The sequence below is a fragment of the Megascapheus bottae genome, chromosome 4 (assembly GCF_031878675.1).
Source record: "Megascapheus bottae isolate mThoBot1 chromosome 4, mThoBot2.hap1, whole genome shotgun sequence".
In the NCBI taxonomy this organism is placed as follows: Eukaryota; Metazoa; Chordata; class Mammalia; order Rodentia; family Geomyidae; genus Megascapheus; species Megascapheus bottae.
The window spans coordinates 62,899,387-62,912,596 of NC_143512.1; the positions used below are offsets into that span (position 1 = coordinate 62,899,387).

Here is a 13,210-nt window from a genome sequence, read left to right on the forward strand (position 1 = left end):
ATAGTGAGTGACACAGGCAGGAAACACTTTTATATGAAACAGCTCTCCCAGAGGGAAACAGCCTTTACTCCATTTTTATTTATAAAGGTCTAAAACTATCTTGGCATCGACTGAATTTTATCTTCTCTTTATATAGCTGTGTCAATTTTGGCAGCATTAGAAAGCAAGAGAACTTTGAAATAGTTTCTTTGGGGTAGAAGCATGTTGAGGCTTCCTGTACATGCGTAATAGCTATTTTCCATAAGCCTCTTGACGGAAGCCAGCTGCTAAATGAAAAGATCAAATCTAGGAGTAAAGAGCCAAATGGATTACCTTGCAGAAGTACTTTGTAGTCAGTGTGGTTTGAATGTACAAATGGGTTCGCCCAACAAATCAGTTTTCTGATATTGAGAGGGTCTGTTCAAGTTATCTGAAGTACATCAGTAAATGGGAATGCATGTGTGTGTGTGTGCCTATGTATGTGTGCTAATAGCTCATTTTTCCTCCCTTACCACCCATATTAGGGATCATATGCCCTTCCAATGCTGAAAGTCAAAAGGATGTGGTAAGAAGAAGTTTTGACACGCAACTAGTAGCTAACTTACTGAATCAGAGCACGCCACACACATATGTGAAAATGTCACAGTGAAAGGCCATTGATATATGCTCATTAACAAAGCAAAAACAACCCCCCCAACTCATTACCTCTCCGTAAGTGTTGTCTCCCTCTTCCTTCAGCAGGGATGCCAGTTACACCCCCTCAAGCTGGACCTTGGAATGCACCTGTGGTCTTCAATCAGCCCTCCACAACAGTCCCAGGAGCTATGCTCAGTGCTCAACCATCAGGTTTCGGTCAGCCGATGGTGTTTGGTACAAATCAAGCTATTCAAGGCTGGAGCCAGCCTTCATCTTTCGTAGCCTCAACTTCTCCAGCCCCTGTCATCTGGGGAGCTTCTACATCTGTGGCAACCAATGCCTGGTCATCAACAAGCCCTCTGGGGAATCCTTTTCAGAGCAATATTTTCCCCCCTACTTCCATCTCCACTCAGCCATCTTCTATGCTGTCCCCTCTGGCCACTCCTCCTCAGCCACCTCCCAGAACTGGTCCTCCAAAAGACATCCCCAGCGATGCCTTCACTGCCTTAGACCCACTGGGGGACACAGAAGTCAAAGAAGTCAAAGAAATGTTTAAAGACTTCCAGCTGCGGCAGCCACCCATCGTACCTGCGAGGAAAGGAGAGCAGCCGCCCGCGGGGACTTCCAGTGCCTTCTCCAGTTATTTCAACAGTAAAGTTGGCATTCCTCAGGAGAACGCAGACCGTGATGATTTTGATGCCAATCAGTTGTTGAGCAAGATCAATGGTAAGCCACTGAACGCTCTCTACCTTATGGGGCCAGCAAATGTGTCCAATGTCATATTGGCCCAGAAAGTCCCTCAGAAGAACTCTCTTCTCCTCTTGCTTCTGTTGGTATAGGCTTAGGGGGCAACTTAACCATCACCCTTTCACCACTGCCCTTGGCTAAGTCTTAGAGCTAGCACATTGCTGCCCTCTAGCGACCATTCTTAAAAGGGCCTCCCAAGGTTTGAAATGTTAAGGTTCCTGACCTCGGAGAGCTGGATAGCCATACATTTTACATCCATAAACAAGGGAAATCTGCATATACAAGCTCTCTGGGCCGAGAAGGAAGGGAGTGAGGGGGTCCAGGGTGTGTCCCTGTAACAATCACAGGGAACCCTCCCAGGTGGTGGTGGTGGTGGTGGTGGTGGTGGTTTTTCTGACACCAGTGTAAATTTCAGCAGAATAGCATTAATTTTGTTTAAGCTATAAGCTGATGGGAAGACAATGTGTGCTGTTTGGAGGGGGGAAAATATCTCCTGATGGCTTGGTTCTGTCACCTTCTAGAACCGCCAAAGCCAACTCCCAGACAAAGTGCCCTGCCAACTACCAAATCTGCTGAGAACGCATTCGAGAACCCTTTCTCTAAAGGTCTCTTCAGCTCACCACAGCCCTCCGTAAGTAGAGATCCGGAATCTGAGGCACACGGAGATAAGACCCGAGTCACCTCGCTGGGATCAGAGCTTTTTAATTGTGGAGCCTGTTTGATTCCCATCCCCGGGTACCCATGCATGTAGACTTCCTGAAACTGAGAAGTGATGCTACAGAAAACATCCACGATGGCTCATTTCAGATGGCTTGTGAGAGCATTGAGGCAGAAAGCTGACCTCAAATGCGACCTTAAAACCCCTCTTACAGGCTTCTGAGCTTAAGTTCCTATGATCCTATACCTCAACTGACTGATCTTTCCTTGCCTTCCTCTCCATTTGGAATATATAATATACATGGATCATGTTAGAATGATACACATGTCTGAGTAGTGGTTTTTAAAGGAATGTGGAGTCTTGATATAAAGGTGTTTTTAGTACGATGGCTCTGTTTTTTGTTGATTGGATGATTTTATGTTTATAGATGGCTTCTCTTCAACCTGCATCTTCCGATGTATGTAGGGACCGTTTTGGAAATCCTTTTGCCTTCTGTAAGTAAAAGATCCTACTGAGTTTATCTTGTGGGGTGGTCATCTCCTCAGAAAGGTCCTGAGGAGAAAGGGTGAGGTCTTATTTTTAAATTGGGAGGTTAAATATCTGTAATTTTGGAGTAACCAATATGGGACTGAATAACTTAGCTAATTCAATGACTAAATTGGGTGTTTTTAAGTATATCAAAAATAATATAGTCAGGATCCCCTGTAACAGATGCCTGAAGCTAGACAATATCAAATCCTATGTACACTGTATTTTTTCTTGCACATACATGCCTATAACTGTTTAGTTGATAATATAGACAGATAATAATAGCAATGACATTTTCAATTAATACATTGAGAACTCTGATGCATTTTCAATAATGACTTGATATTTAATACATTCTTATTCAAAAATTCTAACCACACATTTTTCCCCCTCCATATCTCTTTAGGAACTTGGAATGCTGATTAGTCAGAGGAACACAAAGGTTGGCCTTAGGAGCCATGGACAAAGCTAATAGCCCAACCTGTCCTGACCTCTGTCCTTGGTCCAGCTTTGAGACATAATCCATTGCCTCATTTCTTGTTGCCTCTTTCACTTTTAAAATGCCTTTCACTTTCCGTGTAAGCTAACGTTAAATTGATTCTTTGGCTTTACCTAAATTAAAACCCTAAACTCTCTAGCTTAAATGTAAATGAAGTATCTTTCCTACAGAAAGAACCTTTGCTGTTATATTCCTGAACTTTCTAGAATGTTCTTCCTTTGACCTCTGCTTGGGAAAGCAGTGACCACAACTCCTCATACCATTCTACCTTGAATAAATGGCCCAATCATTTTGAGACAAAAATCAGCTTAAAGCAAAACCTAAAGATTCTAATACAGCAAGGTGCCATCTTTAAACAAAACTTCTTATAGTCTCTTACAGAGAATTTTTATAAAATAAGAATGTCGGCAAGTCCGGCTTTGCCTCAGAGACTTTGCAATCTAATACATCTGGTGACCTTTTCCATATGTTATTTTTCCTTCTCTGAAGATTAATTCCTCCCAAGGCCGCAGCTAATATTCTGCTAATTACATTGCAGAAGAGGGAAAGCATTGTTCATTTCTCTTCATCTTTCCCTCTGAATGGTCTTGATTCATCTAGCATTATTACCTTTTTACAAGGAGGCCCTTTTTACATGGGGGCAAAAAAAATTAGTGAAATGATTCACAGACCTGGAACCTCCTTTCTATCTCACTGCTAGTCTAGAAACTAAAATGGTGAGTGATTACAACCTTCACTCTGCCTCCTCTCCCCCACGGACCAGGAGATCGTCCTCTTTGAGCTGAAGTCCTAGATGAGCAGTTAATGTGGAGAAGACGTTGAGCCATAGAGGATCACATTCTGAAGAACAACACAGCAAAGACATTATGAGCCTAAATGTGACTGTGCCAAACACATCATCAGATCCTCACCTGGGGTCAGACTAGGCCTTTATAAAGTAACCAGAATACTTTCTCAAAGCCCCAATCTACAGTTGGTATGAAGAAGACATATGAGAGTTAAATAAGTAATTTAGGGTTAATATTGAAAATCCAAATATATGCCGTATTTTTCTCCTTGTAACCTTGGAAATGTCCCCAGTTCATTTTCACTTATATGGTTAGCTCAATTGTGAAGGGCTTGTTCTTGCCAAAATGAGTTTTGTTTATGTTGGGTTTTTAAATGTTATCTCTTAATGCTCAGGTTTTTGTTTCTTGTGGGTGTTGATTGACCCCATACAATGCCACCTTTTGGTCAAAGAAAATGACTGCTCCGGATTTGAACATGAAGGTGGCCTTGGGAGCCTGTATTGATTTGCCCTTAAGTAGTCCAAGCTGAAGTCCTGTGGTTTTATGTTTAATTGTAGTACTTGATTATTATGGCGTAATTTTCTGTCTGGATTCTTACTCAGTCCATTAGAAATACAGACTTGAAATAGTCCTTTAAAAGTCCAAATACCTAAAAGTACTAAACTGGAGGTAACTATTTCTAGGTAGTTGAACTTTTTGAGAGTGATGATCAGCCACACAACTGTTTTGTACATACTTATTTTCTTGTGCACTTTTCTGTATACAAAGAAAGCTATAGTTCTACTCATTTCAATAAACTGGAATGGCAAAAGCTCATGTGGTTGCTATCAGCTTTTTCTGACAATTGACCTGTGATAAATTAATTCTTATGCTTAAGGCATAAAATACACTTGGAGTATTCTTTTTAAAATTTCATTCACTCAAGCCAGGCACAGTGGTTCACACCTGTAATCCTAGCTACTCAGAAGGCTGAGATCTGAAGATCAAGTTTCAAAGCCAGCCCGGGCACAAAGGGACCTGAGACTCTTATCTCCAATTAACCTCTAGAACACAGGAAGTGGGGCTTGGCTCAAGGGTAGTGTGGTAGCCTTGAGCTGAAGAACTCAGGGACAACACCCAGGCCGAGTTCAAGCCCTATGACCCACAAAAAATAATTCATTCACTCATTCATTCATTTTTTGTTCTTTAACAAAGCCAACTGTTCCGCCCATACAATAGGTACTCAGCAACATTTATCTAACAGATCAAAATAACTTATTTTAGTATAAGACTCAGAGTTCATGAACAGAATGTTATGCTAATGGCACCTGGCCAAGTGAGAATTATTCTGCTCATGCTGGATAGATGTGCTGAGTGACTTTGAGCAAGTGATTCCTCAAATAGCTGATGAATATTTGCCATACATTGTCCTGCACTGAGCTGTATTTTCTACATGTGCATATAATAGGTTAAAATATATGTATATATCTAAATAAATTATAAACTGCTTAATTTATAGTACCCATGCCAAGACAAGTAAGGAAGTGTTAATTATAATGTATTCAAGATAGAAAGATGAACAGAATATGAAAATACATGAAGTAGACCCATGAGCAAATTACCATACAATTGCTTGTTCTCCTATCTCAAATCCACGCGTATGCCTTTCTTGAAAATTCATTGGAGTCCATGGATAAGAACTGCTTCAGAAACCTCTCAAGATATGAAAACCATTCATGACTGCACTATTAGTCCCTGTCTTTTACCCACTACTTTCCCCTGTTCACTCATGTTTGACCTTTAAGGGACTGATTTAAGCTACAGTGTTAGGAAGGAAGGTCAATGATCACAGGTATTTAAAATTAGTACACGCAGACATTCTTGACCATTATAAAAGTTCAAGGTTCTCAGGCATTTCAAGCAAACAAAGAAAGCTGTAGTGTGATAGTAAAACTCCTTCCTAGCATGCACAAGGCCCTGGGTTTGATTCCCAGCACTGCAAATAAGACAAAACACCAACAAAACCTCCAGACCTCTAAGCAGAACAATCTAGGGCAGGCTTTGCTGGTGTTCTACATGGCTTCTTGTGGAACTAAGATGCTTGTGGGGAAGAAGTCATCTTTCAGTACATATTGTCGTGCCATGTTTCACATTATTGCAGGCTTCCCAGGAACTGAAATTTTTGGCCTGTTTCTGACAACAGTGAGGCAAAACACAGCAAAAGAGACTCTATACAAAATAGCTTCCCAAAGACATGGAAGTGATCCCACTGAGGATGATCTCAAGAAAGCTCCTATATTGGGCCTGTGCAAGTGTTCCGAGCTTGTGCATTATTTCCCAGTGGATAATGCTGGAGACCTTGCTTGCCAGATGGCTCTTGATCTCATGCATCCAAAGACAGTTTCTTTTTTTTTTTTTCAGTGCAGCAGTAGAACCGGCTTTTGGCTAAGCATTAAGGCATGCACCGAAATGTCCTGCAAAATGAGAACAGACTTAGTAGCAGTGGTATTCAGACCACGTGCTAGAAGTGCAATGTCTAATGGGAGCCCTAGTATGCACACAAAGGCAATATGAAGGGAGAAGGTGTTGACTTTCTTAAGACAATCCTGCATTTCCACAAAACATTTCTTTCTATTGATGCCATAATTCTATGACATGGACTCACTGCTATTATAAGTCATGATGAGTTGCTCTCAGAGCTTTAAGGCAACCACAATTCATTCCAACTTCCAGGGAGCGTTTTCTCTGTGTTACTAGGGAGATCTTCTCAGCCAGCAATGGCTGACTCTTCCATTAAGCCAAACACAAGGTGAGTCTGTGTCTTTCCCGTACTGACAACAAGAAGGGGAGGAAATACGAAGATTGTAGCTAACTCAGGAGTTTGGTTGATCCTGGAATGTCCTGATGATGGAGAACTCTGACCCTTATGTCTGGAACAGGCTTAATTCAAAGCCTTCCAGTGAAAGATAAGCACTGCGCAAAAGTCCCTAGTAAATATTTAAGCTATTCCCGTTCGAAGAGATTGCTAAATAATAAAGCTTGCTGGGAAATGGCATGTTTTTAACTAATTCGCTTCTTCTAAATATAGCTAAAACTCATGTTCTGAGTGGTTCTGCCAAACATGGATGTGAACAAGACTCTATCAAGAGTAGCTCTGTTAACATGTCTTAATTACGGCAATGTTGCTGGGCCATGGCCAGCTATTTGTCATCTCACCTAATGACCCAGCTCCTCTTCTGCCCTTGCATTGTTGGAATTACATGCTTAATTACTAAACCTCTACTATGTATTGAAATCACATAAGGGGTGGTCTCTAGAGAGAACAGAATATGGGCGGTTTGTGACCAAAAAAGGTTGTTATATTTTTTAAAAAGGAGGAAGAAATTGCGAATGTCTTCACTGTTGTTTCTGCATCATGAAGTTGATTATATAGTTTTCTACTCAATATTTTTCCTCTTGATTGATATCAGTCATTATTTTTATCTTGGGGTCATAAAAGAGGGAATTCTGTGTTGTCGGAAGTTGTCTCTTTCTGGTACTTTCTTCTGACTGATCATGATGAAAGTTTTGTTTGGAATCGGCTGAAAAGAAAGTATTAGACACGGGAACTAACAGAGAGAAGGAAAGGAAGGGAATGGAAGGATTGACATGACATTTGCCTCCTGCTTCCGTCAACTGGCGTAGCAGATTGGTTTAGGACCTTGACAGTAGGAAATGATAGGGCTGGGAGCCAGAAGGCTGTCTTTTTTTAGATAGAAGACTCTGGGGCTCAACTAAGACTGTTCTCAGCCTACATCTTTACTACAGTAACAGAAGGGCTCCCAGTAGTTAAAATTAGTAAGCACCCTAGATTAGGCAGAGTTGGTTTAAACAACAAGCATTTGGGGCTGGGAGTTTGGCCTAGTGGTAGTGTGTTTGCCTAGCATGCATGAAGACCAGGGTTCAATTCCGCAGTACCACATACATACAAAGAAATTTAAAAAAAGAAACAATAGGTATTTATTTTTCCCACTTTTAGAAGCCAAAGAGAATCCAAGATCAAGGCCCTCACAGGTCTAGTTTTTAGTGAAAGCCTTTGTCGTGGTTTGCAGTCAGCCTTCTAGTGAAGAGTCAAGTTTTCTTATAATTATGTGAATCCCATCATGGGGAACCGAGCCTTCCTGACCTCATTTAAACCTAGTTACCCAGAAAAGTTAATTACCTCTAATACCATCCCATTAAGGTGAAGGTTTTGGTGTTATGTCTGTGTGTGTCCAGGTTGATAGATACTGGTGGTTGCTCAACAGCTCTTCAAGATATAGATTCAGCTCTGCATTTTGACCAGTGTACAGGCTGAATTTCTGTTTTCATGTTGATTGCCTAGTAGCTACAAGATAGCTGCATAACTTCAAGCATATGTTGTTGGTATTCAAGGTGGACAGAAGGAAAAGGTCCCATGACCAAAGATTATTCCTTGCACCAGTCTGCTTCATCCATGTTGCATTGGCCTGAATTTGGTCACCTGGCTACTGCTAGGTAGCAGAGAGGCTGTGCAATCATGCTTTTATCTTTAGCAACTCTGTAGTAAAGATAGTTGAGGAAGAGGCAGGGATGGACGCATAATTTGTGAGGATGAGGGCCAAATACACATGTGGACCATTGTTCACAGTGGAAAGGAAATGCCTCCCCAAATAGGACAATATAAACAAAGCCTTTTGTGTTTTGTATTCTTTATCTAGATTTGCCATAATACATTTGATTTGTTATTTAATGACATTAACTAAAACAAATCATAAACGCTACAGTAATAGCATGAATTTTATCACTAAATTTTAACTCCTATGTGAAAATCTTCAAGTCAACCAATGTGTATTCTACTATTTGTATCCTACTACTTGTGTATGCTTGTACGTGTGTGTGTGTGTGTGTGTGTGTGTGTTTGTGTGTGTGTGTGTGTGTGTGTGTGTGTGTGTGTATTCTGCTCTTACCAGAAGAGTAGATACTGATTCAACTGCTTTTCTTTTGCTTCTTGATGCATGTACATGCTACCAGTGCTCTCTCTCTTCATATTACTGGTGAACAAATGATGAAGAAAAAGAATGCTAGCTTGCTTTGGCATTTTTTTCTTCTGTATTATTACTTGTAAGTGGCAACTAATACAAGGAAATAAAGCCAGCAAGGAAGCTATGACGGTGTTTCTTGCTCACTTGTGTTCCTTTTGGCATTGGGAGCAAGTTCTGTTTCAAGCTGAAAGTGTCACCCCTTCTAGCTGCTGGCATATGCCCCCAACCCCCTCCAATTACTTAATCAGTCTTAAAAAGCATAAATACACTTACACTCACCTCACGTTCAAATATGGACCTCCCTCCTCTCATGAGAAATCTTAATTTTGTGCTAATAGGCAACACATGTGCAAGTGAGATGCACAGAAGGAGGAGCTACTGCATATCTTTCTCTACTTGATAGCATGCTCCACTGCTCTCATTTGACTTCTTTCCAGAAGTTCAAATACAAAATCTTTATCAGTGGGGCCTGTGCTACTATCCAGGATAGGAGAACTGAGGAGAAAGTCTTGGGAATGGATACTAGATAAGCCATTGCATCTGTCATCAACCCAAGTGGTAATTTAATGCAAAGTCAGGCCATTTGCAAGTGCAGATCTGGCTCCACTGCTCCCTCGGAGCATGTGAGAGGCATACTTGTGGAGAAAATAGTCAGCAAAGCCAGCAGTGAGGCACCTGAACTAGAGAATGGAAGCTATAGAATACAGAGGATTGGTCTGTAATGCAGCATTATCAGGTGTCTTACCTGAAGTAATAAAGGTTTACAGACAGGAGCCAGTGTCATTTCATATAAACTTTAGTACTAAGTTAAACACAAAAAGATGTGCTACTGCAGTTGTAAAGTCATTGGAAGACGCATATAAGACACTGGTGCTTGGATGTTTCTAAGTTCTCAGCTTGCTCTCATTACCAGTAGCACATGGCCCATTTTAAGAAACATGGACCCAACGACAGGCTGCAGAAGTCATTGACTCCCGATAGGAAGCAGTCACCTTCCGTTCACTAGAAGCATCCCTGTCCTGACTTCCTTACGATGCATAACTCATCCATTCTGGGCAGGCGCCTACCCACCTCCATGTTATAGAATGGCACAAAGTGCTCAAGGTTGCCAGAGGTCACCCAACCACTAAATGGCTAAAATGAAATCTCAACCCAGGCGCCAGGGTCTTTGTACTTCATCTTCAACTAACCCACTCCATTACCACGAACACTGACAGCATGACTTTTATGCACAGGTCTTCATTATTTTTTAAACGTTTTTCTGGGTTTTTATGGTTATCTTTCCACTTTTTAAATTAGTGCACACTGTGTAGAATGGGAGTTTCAGTCTGATACTTCCAAACATGAATATAATATACTTTGATTCTATATTTATTAGATTTTATTCTCTTCACATGCATGTTCTTATGCTTATTAGAAGAACAAAGATTGAGTTAAGATTCTTTTAGCCATTTTTGATTAGGTGAGTTGATCTTTACTTATTCTTCCACAGCTCAGTTTCAGGATGAATTCAGTGTTGGTTATAAGTATAATATCTGGTCTAGTTGTTATAAAAAGCACTGTATCCACTTAATCACAACTTGTCCATTGCTAATTTAGGTCTTTACCATCAATATTGGTCAATTTTTATATGTATGTCTTAAGCTGTTTAAGATAAGAGATAGGGTGCAAGAAATATGCCCTTAATTTCTTCTGCATTACAAATAGGAAAACATCTTATATCTACAGTCAGATTAGGCATGTTGCTTTGAGGAAGCCTGTTCACACACATATACACATTCTCTCTCTCTCTCTCTCTCTCTCTCTCTCTCTCTCTCTCTCTCTCTCTCTCTCTCTCACACACACACACACACACACACACACACACACACACACATACATTTTATGTTATATTGATGTAAACTTTTCTCAAAATTAAATCTTACCAAATGCCATGTTCCTACTGAACTATATTAAACCTATACATTGAACAGTGTATAGATTTTATTTGTTAAACATAGATGATTTTGTACAGCAAAATGAACTCTTCCTAAGCCCTTCAGGGTTTTAAACCCTATCAGTAATGACCATTTTCTTTGTCTTTTAATTTAAAAACTACCACCAACTCCTGAACTGTAGAGATTAGAAACTAAGCAGATAAACAGAAAGCAAGACAAAGACAAGGTACAAATCAGAAAAGTGGGAAAAAAGTAAAGGAGATAATGCAAGACCAGGACAGGATTAAGTTCCTGGCCCAAAATCTCCTGTAATTATTGACTAGCTCTATTTGTATAGAAGGATTAGCAAAATGAATCTGGAGAAGACAAATGAACTGAGATATGGGGTCAAAAATTTGCTTACGCTACACTTGAACACAGTAAAAAATATGTCCACATTGTTTTTTGTCTTTCTTTAATCTGATCGTCACAAGTCTTTACTTTGTGGACTATGAGTACCAGATCTTAGAATGCCTGATGTTTGAAACCTCTCCTCCTTGCTTTTCTCCTTCTAGATTATAAAGAATATTAGTGAGAGATTCTTAGCAGGGCTCTTATATCATATTCTGGTCCATACAAATTTATGTTCATAGATATCTCATTAGTGTCTGTGAGAATATGTGAGTCTTCCATGTTGGAACATTACAGCTGACAGACTTGAACCCAGTTTTCAAGCACTCCAACTTTTGTTAGCATGGAGACAGCTCCGGGGGCAGAGTCCATATTCTGAACTATTTCCAAAACGCCCTATTCTTTCCCTAAGTCCTGGAAAATGTAAAAATATAAGCCACACATTCTTTTTTGGGGGTGGGGCAAAATTTTCCATCTCAGAGTCTATCTTGCTGACACGTATAACTGAAAGACGGGAGCCATGTCATTTTAGAGGATCTCCTTAATGTCTTTATGAACTTCACATCCCATTCCTCAAATGAATATGCTTGTAAATTTTACAAAGAAAATTCCCCACATGGAAACAATCTTCATAGCTGCTCTTCACATGTGATGCAGATAGCATGCCTTCCTTTCTGTTCCTTCACTTATACTGAGCTTAGGCCTCCATGAGAATCACCCACAGTCCTTTATTTCATTCCTTTAGCCTCTCTCTTCCAGAGTCCCCCAAGGTGAGAATTGTTGGGGAGTTCTGTTGCTGTTGTTGGTTTGATGGGTGGTCTGTTTGGTTTCACTTCCACACAGCATAGCTGACCGTCTGGCCCACTTCCACATTTTGGTTCATTGCCCAGAGATATTTGTCAATATGGGAAAATAGGAGACTAAGAATTACAAAACGACTTTCCTTCAGTTGGACTTCGGTACCAGGCAGCCCAAATTAACAAAAACCCTGAGCACTGACAAGCAAGAATTGTTCCCTGTCCTCTGGCTTCGGGCAGATGAGTGTTTTGAGGACTCTGGGAGCTGTATAGCAGGAACAGCATGGCCCTGGGCAAATGGCTCGTGCTGGCAATCTACATCTTAGAAATCAGCACCCTGCTTGTACAACCAACTCCCAGGTGAGTCCACAGCTTGTCCATTTGTCTCTGGAATGTCACTGCGAGATTTGCGATCTCAAGGTTTGTTTCTTATCAGCAATGTAAACAAAAATGCTAAGCCAAGTAGTAATAGAGAAAACCTCCGAATTTAGACATTGAAAAGAAGACAGAGGTTGTGTCTGTAAGATTTCTGCTGTTGGAGATGGGCAGAGGCTTTCCTCTTGACAAATTATTCAAACATTGATTGAAATACTCCGTAAGTTTACAATTATGAGATAAAGCCAATGGTCACCAACACAGGATAAACCTAAGTTTATCGGTGCATGATATCTGAGAAGTTTAAAATTCTAGAAACTAATCTTGTCCCCATTTTATCTCCATGCCTGACACTTTTTAACTATGAGTCATATTGCCCTTTGTCTCCGATGAGACAAAGGTTAATCATTTGACTTCTTTTCCTTGATGCACTCTATTTGTGTTTCAAACTATATCCTAAGACTTAGAGATTATTTCTTCCCCTTCCAAGAATTACTTGTGCCACTCCTCTGGCCACATTTCCAGAAAAAGATCCTTGTCTCCTTTTACTCTTATCCTCCTCTGAACTCCAAAGCTCATATGCTATGATTTGCATAAAGATTGATGGTGTCCCCCAAGGTTTGTGGTAGGGCTAGGTGGGACCTAGTACAAAGAAGGTAGGCCATGGAGTCTCCACACCTGTGAATGGATCAATGCCAGTGCTCAGGGGTGGGTCAGGTTCTCAGGAATGGTTGAGTTACACTAAAGGGAAAGTGGAAGGAGGATGCGGGGCTTCTCATAAATTGCAGGTGTCCTTGTCACATTTGTGACCTGTTATCCATGGCTCATTTTCTGTTAGATTCTTCTTGGCCATGT

The 13,210-nt window shown here is 40.6% G+C and overlaps 2 protein-coding genes across 6 annotated transcripts in view; both read left to right on the forward strand.

The window, feature by feature from the left end:
* Positions 1–4,646, forward strand: part of Dab2 (DAB adaptor protein 2) — a 49,195-nt gene extending 44,549 nt beyond the window's left edge. For 3 of the 5 annotated variants that reach the window (XM_090332016.1, XM_090332013.1, XM_090332017.1), the window contains 4 exons: positions 718–1,341; positions 1,884–1,993; positions 2,448–2,514; positions 2,955–4,646. In XM_090332016.1, the coding sequence (XP_090188142.1) occupies positions 718–1,341; positions 1,884–1,993; positions 2,448–2,514; positions 2,955–2,956 (803 nt within the window). In that variant the 3' untranslated portion in view covers positions 2,957–4,646. The remainder of the gene's footprint in view (positions 1–717; positions 1,342–1,883; positions 1,994–2,447; positions 2,515–2,954) is intronic. The other 2 variants (XM_090332014.1, XM_090332015.1) reach the window with 2 other exon arrangements.
* Positions 4,647–12,171: 7,525 nt separating this feature from the next.
* The window catches only part of C9 (complement C9), a 36,180-nt gene continuing 35,141 nt past the window's right edge, over positions 12,172–13,210 (forward strand). Inside the window, exon 1 of the mRNA XM_090332018.1 lies at positions 12,172–12,340. Coding sequence (XP_090188144.1) covers positions 12,264–12,340 — 77 coding nt within the window. The 5' untranslated portion in view covers positions 12,172–12,263. The remainder of the gene's footprint in view (positions 12,341–13,210) is intronic.